The following is an 11,253-nucleotide window of genomic DNA, read 5'->3' as shown; positions in this document are numbered from 1 at the left end:
ATAATCTTGGAGCGTTGGCCCTACCCAATGTATATAATGAACTCCTCTAGCAACTAGACCATGTATGTACTGCAAATCAAATGACAGGTGAGAAAGATTGAGGAACGGAGCAGAAAATAAAAAAGAAGAAGACGGAGCAAAAAAAAAAAAAAAAAAAGAGAAAATTGGGGTTGTGAGGGAGACTTCTAGAGAGATGTTTTTGGTTTTTGAAAGTCTGGTTTAGTAGTGGGGGTAGTGAGAGAGACTTCTTGATGCAAATGGAGAAAATAAAGGGGGAAGACTTAAGAAAATTAAATTAATGGCACATCTAGTATTATACATTTTTTAGTCATTTCACACAGTCACAACTGTTTTACATAAAAGTTTACCAAACACTATAATATTACTTTTTTTCTTTTTCGAAAGCACTTTTACAAAAAAGTTTATAAAACACTATGCTACTTTATTTCACAGCTGCTTATTTTTACACCACATCAGAAGCAATCACAGCAATACCAAACCAGCATTTAGCCTAGTCGTTAACTTTTTTGTTAACTAATGACGTGACAAGATCTTTGCCTGCTAATTCTCAAGTATCATGAAATTTGCACTTTTTTACTTTAGTTTTTTTCGTCTCACTTTCATTATCTAAAGTTACGTTTTGATCTCAAATTCATATTTCCATTAGCCTGGCCGTTAAAACATGACGTGGCATTTGACAAGTGATGCATAAACTTAGTATTGTGGGTCCCGCAAGGTGTGGAAGGTGGTTAAAGGAGATTTTGAAATAAGTTCCCGCCAAAATAAAAATTTTCAAAAACTTAAAAATAGCATATTCTGTCAGCCTGCCACATGCACACAGAAACCTAATTTTCGCAAAAGTTTTTGACTTTTTTAATTTTTTTTTGTTTGTTACTTTGCAAAAAAAAAAAAACATTTTAATTTTGTCCATGTAGTGCCATAATGTCACGTTTTTGCACAATCATCGTTTAATCATCATAACATAAATCTATAAATTTGTTATGTGATCTAAAATTGAGGTTGAGGTAGTAAAATGTAGTTTACAAACTACTTTTCAAAGCATGGGCTGTTTTCGAGTTTTGAGAAATTTAAGCATTGGATTGGACACATAATTTCTCAACACCCAAAGAATAGAATCAAAGTTTATGACGCGAGACTTGTGGGCAGGATAGCTTAAAATGCTTATGTGAGTATTTATAGCCTCAGAATAAAAGGATAATCGTGGTATGCCATCGGTTGTCTCATTTTTAAGAAAGAATCAAAGTTTATGACCCATCCAAACCGGGCCTAACCGACCCGCCATCAACTGGCAACTTAAAACCCTAGAAACAAAGAACGATAAAACCCTTTTGCCGCTCGTTGGGGTTTCTGCAGTCGCAGGGGGCAAAAAGCAGAGAGCTAACCAGAAGCCGCTCACTTCCAATCCTTCGCTATGCCTAAGTCTAAGCGCGATCGACAAGGTCTGCCGTCTCACTCCTTTCTGTTTGGTTGCCGAGAAAACTTGCAGAAAACCAAGAAATTCCAATCCTTTTATTCGTTTTTAATATTAATACATATATAAATATATTTATGTTTCGAAATGTCAGCTGAAATCTCTAATTAGGTTGTTTATCATGAATTAAGAGATTGTTTTATTTTGTTTTACATATAATTGGTTTGGGTTTGAATTGTTGAATTCTTTTTCTAATTTTTTTAATATTATGTTTGTGTGGTTTAAATTGGAAGCTAAAATTAAATTGGTTTGAATTTTGTTTCATATTATTTTCATTTGTTAAGAGTTTTTAGTTTGATGGTAACAGAAATTTAACTTGTAAAAAATGAAAATTTTGATAATTATTGAAATTTGATGCATATGATGAAAGTTTTAATTTGTTATCTCGTACATCTCGCGAGCATTGAGCGATTGGTCTTATGAATTGGAGAGTGGTATGAAATATGAATAATGTTATGGTCCGTTTTGTGATTGATTGAATTTATGGTTGCAGTTACGTTATCCAAGACAAAGAAGAAGGGAAGGGAACATAAAGAAACAATAGTAAATACAATTCGGCAGGCAGCGGAAGATTACAGTTCTGCTTATGTGTTCTCTTTTGAGAACATGCGGAATCACAAATTCAAGGAGTTCAGAGATCAGCTCAAATCAAACAGCAGGCAAGTTCATTTTCAAGATGCTCCATTGGTTTTAGTGGTAACTGGTAACTCAGTATGTATGCCGTGAAATTTAGAGAAAACAAACTCGCACGCTGATGTTTGGTACGTAAAAAAAAAAAAAAAAAAACTCCAGTTGACAGTGCAGTTTTAGGCTGATAATTGGTTGACTACGCAGAATACTTTCAATCAATGTTTGAACTCTTCTTAATTTGATTGCATCCTAAACATGGAGAGTATTGGTCATCTATAGTTTGTTTTGCAATGTAAGCTAAGAGAGGAGAGACTTTGCAGATAAAAAAGGAGAAGATAAATTCAACTTTTTTTGTGCTTTGATTGGTTGTCCTAGGAAGAAATTAATTATATTTTTTCATCGGTGGGGTGCTCTTTAATCTTAAACGATCCAAGGCTTCAAATTCTTTTTCCCATCTCTCAACTTTCAAAGAAAATTAAAATGTGGGCCAAGAAAAATTTGATGCTTCTTATGGCTTTGGGGATGGAAACTTTTTGAAGGCGTGAGAAAGCATCTTTTACAAAACCCAGGCGGCCTTTTCAAATCAACTTTAAAGCCTTAAAACGATTTAAGATCACTTTCCTGTGGACAACCAACCACAATTGAAAGCAAGTTGTTGGCCGAGAATTGATCTTTGAACTAGAAAAGGTTAGCTTTGAGAGAATAAATCCTGTATTGGAGTAAACTAACTGTGCTCATAATATGGTTATTTCAACTTGTACATGTAAGTATGTAATTGTTTTGTGGAAAGATAAGTTTCTTAGTCATGGATTCTACAATATGAGCAAGTGTATCATGAGGGATTTCATTGTTGTTCTCAGGTTTTTCCTTGGCTCAAACAAAGTCATGCAAATTGCCTTAGGTCGGTCTGAATCCGATGAGATTAGACCAGGCCTCCACAAAGTTTCTAAGGTACTCCTTTATTGCACCCAAGATTTCTACTATCTTTTATTAAGTTGAAATTATTGTCTTATACCTTTTGTTTATTTTTCTTAGGTTCTGCATGGAGATGCTGGTCTATGTTTTACCAATTTGCCTAAGGAAGAGGATTGAAAGGTAAAAGTACACATTTACTCATGTTTACACGCTTGGGAAATGTATGGAGTTTTGGATTATCTACTTATATAGGTGATGGGTGATATGAAGCTTTATAACTCAGTTCATAGAACTTCACAATTTTGTACCTTATTGGCATATAAGGGAGTCTATGATGGTCAATTATATGAGATCCATGCCTGCAGTGATTTTACTGAATGTGGATTACAAAACACATACGTCTTTATCTACATTATTAATACTTTATTAACGCACCTTACCCGTGGAAAAATAGTTGAAATGAAAAGAATATAGTACAGTTTGAAGGAAGAAACTAAAGTTTGCTAATAGTGAGATGTTCAACAATATAAATACTCTATTAACGCATCTTATCCCTGGTTAATTGAATGTTTCTGGTGAAGAGCTTTGGTGCTTACATTATTTTGCCACATATAATTGTTCTGATCTTGTGGTTGTAGGGTACCTCGAGAGTTTTATCCAAATATGTGCTCATTTTCTTTTTAAGTTTCAAATTTTGAAAATATCCTTTCTTCCAAGTACCTTGTACTTGTACTTGTTTTATTTTTATTATGTTTTCAAATCCTCTCTTTCTTTGCAGTTTATTCAATGAATATGAGGAGCATGACTTCGCAAGGACAGGAAGCGTTTCAACGGAAAAGGTTCTTGAGATTTTTTTTTTTTTGTGTGTAGTTAGTGTTATATTGTGAGGTTATATTTGAAACACTAGACTTATCTTCTGGGGTTATATTATTTGGTTTAGCTGTTAGCTTTCAACTATTCCAACCATTAACTCGTGAATCTTCTTTCAAATGTATTAGGTGGAACTTAAGGAGGGTCCTTTGGAGCAATTCAGTCATGAGATGGAGCCCTTTCTTAGAAAACAAGGGATGCCCGTCCGATTAAACAAAGGTACCTATTTGCTTTCTTGGTTTGCCAGTCTCTGCACTTGTAAGAGAAGACAATGTAAACGGTTTGGGTCTATTCATACTTGCAGGTGTTATCGAGCTTGTTTCAGACTTCCTTGTCTGTGATGAAGGAAAGCCTTTGTCACCTGAGTCAGCTCGGATACTGGTTCGTTTCATGCTCGTATTTTTACTTAGTTTGTATTTCAAGTACATCCCAACTGAGTTTTTATGCATGATGGTTACCCTCAATTTCTCGTATTATGAAATTTGTTGAAACAAATGAGTAATGATAATAATACGTGTGTGACCTAATTTACCTTTTTTGTATGCAGCGTTTGTTGGGAAACAAGATGGCTAGTTTCCGACTTCACTTGATTTGCAGATGGAGCCCTGGTGATTTTGAACAATATGCTCCAGGACCAGATGATTCAGGTGTCGAATCCTCGTAAATGCTAAATACGGGATCCATAGGCATTTTTGAATACAACACTAATGGGACTGGGTGTGGGGAAGTCTGATGTGTTTGTAGTATTATGAAATACAATAGGCTCTTGCAGACCCTCGGGCAATTTTTGAGTTCGTTCTGGTTTTTGGTCGTAGTCAGTAACCTCTGCACTTTTAAATTTTAATCCATATGTTTTGACCTGCTGCTGTATGCTCGGGTTTTGCAGTAACATTGCCATTTCTGCAAAATCCCAAATTACCAGTGCTGATTAGAGTCTTATTGGGCACAGATTTCCTAGTTATTACCTATCAGAAACAGAAATGTTGCTTGTAGGGGAGCCCTCTGCTTTTAGGGTTAGGTCTTTTGGAGGAACCCATGGGCCTTGCGGGGTGTCTTGGCCTACAATTGTCAAACTTCCGAGTCAAGCCATCTATGCCTACAATTTGACACAAGCAAACCAAATTCAGGCAGAAGGGAAACCATAGAGACTAAATCGATTGTATCCAGGGCCGAGTTTGATGGCTGCCGCTGTGCGCAGCTGACCACGCGGCTCAACTGCGCAACGCGATGTTGTTTTTCCGGGGAAGACTTTATTTTCTTCATCTTGTTATTAGGGTTGCGATGAAGACGAGTCCCCTTTCGCCTCTTCTCTTTCCATTTTCTGCGGCCAAACTAGTTCGCCTTGCCACATTTTTTGTCCGACCGTCCTTAGGATCATTAATCTGACGGTTGTATGTTAAAAAATAAAATAAAAACTGTCGTAAAATAGGGTTGCACTTCGGTGCTACATATCATTAAATGCTACGGGCATTGGATAGCTTAGATTCACACGACCATATAAAAGCAATAATTTAGGTCATCCAATACTCGTAGCATTCAATGCTATGTAGCATGTAGCGTGGAAGAATCCTGTCTTCTATTGAGCCAGCCCAATTGTTTGTGACTAATTAAGCATTTTGGGATGATCCTACGTACTATATATAACTTGCCAAATTGGAGTTGTCACAACTCGCACATCTTACTCAACGGAGTCCACAACCAAGCCACAAAATTCAAATTCACGTTACTCCTGCTCCTGGTGGCCTGCTCAAGTTGCTGTGAGACAACTGATTGAGCATCGCCGATGGAGAGATGCAAATCTGAGATGTAAAAACATATTTGCGTCTCATTTTGCTTCTCCGGGAGATGCGAATGTGGAACCATGAATGAAGAGACCAACAAAATGAGCTCGACGGAGACGGAGAGACATGGTATGTACGGTCCCCGTTGGGGGTGGATCAGGTACCATATTGTACCCGTACGATCATATAAAGCACATATAAATTAAGCTAATGAGAACAAAGTACGAAGAGATGAACCTCTTTCTAAATCAGCATTCATGTCTTCATGAGAAAAAACATAAATGAAAAAAAGAAAAATGGTTTCTTGATTCTGACACAAACCCTTGTTTACAGTGCAACCGATTCCGCCTCCTTTTTATCCTCCAAAAGCTTTAGCTCCTTACGCCAACCTTCCAGTTTCGTCAACTTGTCCAACTGTTCTGACTTAACATCTTGCTGATTAGCTTTCTGCTGTTGAGCTTCTGCAAGTCGAATCTGCAAAGGTGAACCATAACGTATGAGAAAACGCACTGCATAGTTTTTCAAATCATGTCAAAATTTTTGCGGATCCTGGACGTTTCTGCACCAAATGTAGACTTAAACCGGAGAGAAAACTTAATAATTCACTTTGCAGTACAAGGAGTAATCACCTTACATATAACTGACTATAGCATCTGCTTCTTTTCTTTCAAGTATTTAGTAAATTAATCCATTTTTGTTTTAGAAAAAAACCTTTTGATGTAATGCGTACCCCAAAGTTCTCAATCAAAACCGATTTGTATAAATTTTAACTGAATTTGACATCAAAAGGAGAAAATTATCTTGACAAATCCATGACACGCAAAAAGGATAGGGCTACATATTCCTAAACTGCCGAACAATTTCCATAGTCATACTGGAGCAAGGAAAACAGATGGTCTTATATCATTTAAAGGCAAGCTAAAAGGGTTAATAAACTATACCTTCTTTTTAAGAGCTCGAATTTTTTTATCTATATCTTGAGCTGGACCTGCTGGACTCGAATCCTCACTTGAGTCAGGGGGAGGGGTAACTAAAGAAGGACTAGAAGAAACACCTAGCTCGTTCATCTGAGATGCCAATGACTTGACAGCTTCTGATACATGACCCAAATTTTCAACTTCTTCTTCCTTTGTTTCCCCACTTTCCGAGGTTTTCTCCTTCTCAAGAGCAGCCTGCAGATCACACATTAACAGAAGAAATCAAGCAGCTTGAAAACCGCAATATCAAATTACAGATTAACACTGATTCCAGAAACCTGTAATTTTACACAACAGTAATTACATTAGTTCAGAAGATTAAAAGCATTTCTATATTGAAAACTGTCTCTTGCTAAACTTAAAAGCAAAGCTACAAGTTCAAAATCACAAATTCCCATATCTGTGCTTTGTATATCTTTTGCGTTCGTAGCAAACAAGAACAAAGACAATTCCTCTTACTTCGTAACTAAGCTATTCCAATACATGGACAAACCTCAACATAAACATAAAGATGAAAAAGGGATTATTGCCTATTATTTTCGCTCCTTTATAACAGCATTACATCATAATTTCTACCTTGGAAGGCAATATCGTTAGGGCAACACATTGAGTATGTGAGATGACAATGTATAACATATGACTTTGAGCAGCACAAAGTGGATCTAGAATGGGAGCAATAGATCACGGAGCCACCCCCATCAAATTTTCAAAACTTTTACACCTCAAATATTTAAAGTTTTTGAAAGTTCTGAATTCTTTAGAATGACGAAATAAAATAGTAAAAGACATCAATATTAACTTTGACCAGTTTTAGCATTCAATTGAACACTGATGTAAGCACTGAAACAGCTCCTATGAACATAGATTTGAATATGGTGATGGCAAAGCTGGTCTTGAAGTGGATCGGATGGTCTCTAGATCATATCATGGTTTATATGGGCTACTGTTGTTGTCTTAAACTGGATGTCCTCATGAGGCACTGAATCCGTTTATACCTATGTATTAGAATGCGGCTTCACAATCTTGTCTGTTCTGTGGACCTGTTTGTGCTGAGCTGTTAGCCTAAAGGCAGTAGTAAAAGTGGGAGAGAAACCTTGCAGTCAAATCCAATATGATTCACAAGAACAAACCAAAGGGATCTATCTTTCCCATTGTTAGCTCTAAAACCCAACTTCACTGCCACTTAAGAAATCGTAAAACCAGTTTTAACAAGATCAGCACCCTATTTTCCTCTAATTCTGTTTTATTCACACCCCAGTGACCCCACATATGCTACAAAGTCTACACTCCTCTCTCTGTCTCTCGTGGTCGGCACCACTGTAACCCTTACGTCCCTAAAGCTTGCATCAATAACCTAGGTAGTTAATGTTTATATGCTAATGCAACGGAGACCCTTCATCACCAATCATTAGTGAAACAAATAGTAGCACTCCTAAGAAATCACATCAATTGCAATTTCTATTATATTTCTTGTTTAATTAACCTTTTATAAGCACCAAAAGTATAACTTACAACCATAAAGCTTTTGAACAAAATAAAAACAGAAAAAAAAAAAAAAAAAAAAAGAAGCAAAAAAAAGAGAGGGAAAATCTATTAAAAACATAAGTAAAAGACTTACTTAATCGTTGGAGTAAAAATACCAGAAAATCCCCCAAGATGTTCAGCTGGTGAAATAGAAAAAGCTCCATTATTTCAAAGCTTCTATTAGGATATTAACATACATGGCCTTGTTTGTGCATCCTTCACAGAGCTATTAAGATAGCTTGGCAGAAGAAAGAAGTATGCAATTCAAAATTGTTTACCTATACATATTGGTTTTGTTTACCTATACATATTGGTTTCGCAAGAGTGAAGAAACAAAAATTTGCCCCACAAGTGCCGAATGAAAAGAAACTGCAGCATGTGTGAGTCTCCTTTACACAGCTATACAAACACCAACTAATAACCAGATCTAGCTTTAAGATCATTCTCAAATTATAGAAAATGACACACGGGGAGGTGCGTAGGTGCCCTGATTTGCATTCCAAGGGGAAGAGCACAGACACGCCTCGACAACGCCGTAGAAAAAGATTTAAACCCTCTAAGTAGTCTTCTTTTATAGAGTTGAACAGTGGACAACGTCATCTTACGAAGTGTCCCGTTTCTAATGACGTGCTACTTATAAGACTAACCTAAGAGAGCATCCATTCATCCATACAGCATTACACTTCAGATGCGTAGCCTTGGTTTTTGTCATAGCCAGACATTGAGTATATAACTAAGAAATGTCAAGAGAACAAAATGTTGTGCCATTGCTTTCATTTGACACCTATTTAGGGGAGAAAGAATAATCAAATATTAAAAGGGTTTTAGTCAGCTAGGGATGCATCAAAGGGAGAGTCTTATATTTTTTCCTTATTACCATCTTGTGTTGATGTTTTCAGCTCACGCTGGTGCAAATATCATTTGTTATCTTGATGAAACATGTGGTCCACAATCAGATAAAGCCGTTTTGCTTGTGATTCTAGCTCCCAAGTGACTCAAATTTCTGGCCCTTGGGCAAACATGATGGCTAAACTACACTATCAAATCGCCCCTCATGAGTAGGTTCCCGAACTTTGCACTTGAAAACCAAAGCGCATAGGAATTTAGCTAAAATCTACTCTACAAATTCCATATGGCAATAAACAATGATCAACAAAGGAAAAAAGAAATGAAGACAAACCTGTATCCGCTTCTCCTTTTTTCTTTCGTTCCTCTTTACAGACTTAGTCTTGGGTTTCGTTGTATCAACGGAAGTATCATCATAACCCGGAGGTCCAGCCGCTGAGGCCATCTCCTTTTTCCACTGCATTACAAATGTAAAAATCCCAGTCTGAGCTTCCATTCACTAAATTCAAACTAACTTGTAACCTTCCCAATTTCCACAAACAATCAAACCGAGAAGAAAAAAACACGGGTTTATCAAAAGATTCAAACTTTTTCACTTTTCTTTTGATTTCTAATCACCAAACATTCCAACTGACAGTTTTGTGGCGAAAGGCAAAAGGGTACAAAGAGAGAAAATGATAACATACCAAAGCACCTTTGGATTGGTAAATGGCGACTTCCTCTTGGGGGACATATCCAGCCCGAATGCGGATTGGTTTACGGAGCGTACCGTCGGGTCGTCGGGTTGGCCCCAGAAGCCTCTCCCCTTCTTTTAGGGTTTTGCCAAGCTCCGCCAATTGCTTAAGCGGCGGATCTCCTCCTTCTCCTCCGCTTCCATTGTTACTGCTCGCCATGGCTGATTGATCACCAAATCAACTTTGTACTCCTAGAGAGAGAGAGAGAGAGAAATAGCTGGTACTTTCGCTTAGTTGGCTACTTCGCTGGTTTCTTTAGTTCCAACATCCAACGAAGCAAAAGTAGAGATTTCCACCAGGGCGAATCAATAGGAACATCCGGCCCCTTTCCCGTTGGGTAAAAGCATTTTCCATTTAATCCTTAGGGTTTGGGCGTGTAATTGACAGGGTGGTGATTAAAAATAGAAAAATGACGGTTAAAGGTGAGATTTTTTTTATGAATTTTTTGCCACTCCTATTTTTAAGATAATATTTTATAATATCAGTATAAAAATTGACGTTAAACTATTGGTTTGTAGAGAGGACATGAAGAATCTTATTTTTCAAAGAGTCCACTTGACAATTCTCTTAAAAATATTTTCACAAAAAGAGTGTAGTTTTACTCAACATCTCCAAAGAGAGCGTCAAATTCAAAACATCAAATTTCATTTTGATAGCTAACTTGGTAACAGAGTCGGCCCTAAGATTTCAGAGACCATGTGCCAAAGTGAATTGGAGGCTCCAAAAAGTACTAAGAATTTAATGATGGGTTTTGAACCATTCCCCTAGGATGATGTAAAGAAGCAATAATTCCACTTGCGTTATGACTCAAGTTTGTAATATTCTACACTTACTACTATTATATGCATGCAAAATTGAAAAATTAGGGGCCCTTCCGAGATGAGGGCCCTGTGCGATAGCACCACTTGCACCCCCTCAGCGCGGGCCTTGCTTGGTAATTTGACATATTTTCAATATTTTCCTTTCATCCAATATGCCAAAATTTATTGCTCCCATTTATGTTTTATTAAACAAAAATAATAAAAGATTAGAGGTGAAATTTTTTGTCAAATTACCATACCAACCGAATTACCAACAACATCATTACAAAGTTGTGCCAAAATTTTTGTACCATTAGTAATGGTACGGTATTTGTACCATACCATACATTTTTGGTACGGTAATGGTATTCAAAACCATTACCAGTGGTATATAGTACCGTACCACTACTATTAATATTATATCATTTATTTATTCATTTATATATAATTAGGTATTATTAACATTATATATGCACTTTATATTTTTTTTCCTAGTCATTTATTCAATCATCTCACCCTTTAACCTCTACTTTCCTAATAAAAAAAAACCTAAGCCTTCTTGCACTGCGACTTTTCGTCTTTTCACTCATCTAGCCACCGACTTCATCTATGACATCCCACATCGCCCAGGGGAGTGATCCTTAAATGTATATTCCCATCCCTACCTAGCACAAGGCCTTTTGG

General features: G+C 36.8%; 2 protein-coding genes across 2 annotated transcripts; one reads left to right on the top strand and one right to left on the bottom strand.

Annotated features, from left to right (window-relative positions):
• The first annotated feature begins 1,302 nt into the window (after nucleotides 1–1,302).
• LOC125476773 (mRNA turnover protein 4 homolog) lies at nucleotides 1,303–4,777 on the top strand. The gene is made up of 8 exons (XM_048583283.1): nucleotides 1,303–1,460; nucleotides 1,986–2,151; nucleotides 2,983–3,073; nucleotides 3,158–3,209; nucleotides 3,809–3,876; nucleotides 4,036–4,126; nucleotides 4,212–4,288; nucleotides 4,455–4,777. Exons 1-8 carry the CDS (start codon nucleotides 1,433–1,435, stop codon nucleotides 4,569–4,571), a joined length of 690 nt encoding a protein of 229 aa, XP_048439240.1. The 5' UTR covers nucleotides 1,303–1,432; the 3' UTR covers nucleotides 4,572–4,777.
• A 1,093-nt stretch (nucleotides 4,778–5,870) lies between these two features.
• LOC125476772 (partner of Y14 and mago-like) lies at nucleotides 5,871–10,151 on the bottom strand. Its single transcript, XM_048583282.1, has 4 exons — nucleotides 9,722–10,151; nucleotides 9,370–9,492; nucleotides 6,630–6,860; nucleotides 5,871–6,162 (listed from the first exon to the last, which is right to left on the bottom strand). Exons 1-4 carry the CDS (start codon nucleotides 9,926–9,928, stop codon nucleotides 6,016–6,018), a joined length of 708 nt encoding a protein of 235 aa, XP_048439239.1. The 5' UTR covers nucleotides 9,929–10,151; the 3' UTR covers nucleotides 5,871–6,015.
• Between the last annotated feature and the right edge of the window lie 1,102 nt (nucleotides 10,152–11,253).

Source organism: the organism of the source record quoted next, unplaced genomic scaffold, assembly GCF_019419815.1.
Source record: "Pyrus x bretschneideri cultivar Hongxiangsu unplaced genomic scaffold, Pyrus_bretschneideri_v1 Contig2, whole genome shotgun sequence".
In the NCBI taxonomy this organism is placed as follows: domain Eukaryota; kingdom Viridiplantae; phylum Streptophyta; class Magnoliopsida; order Rosales; family Rosaceae; genus Pyrus; species Pyrus x bretschneideri.
The sequence above is the reverse complement of the archived record's forward strand: the minus strand, read 5'-3'. Positions and strand labels throughout refer to the sequence as shown.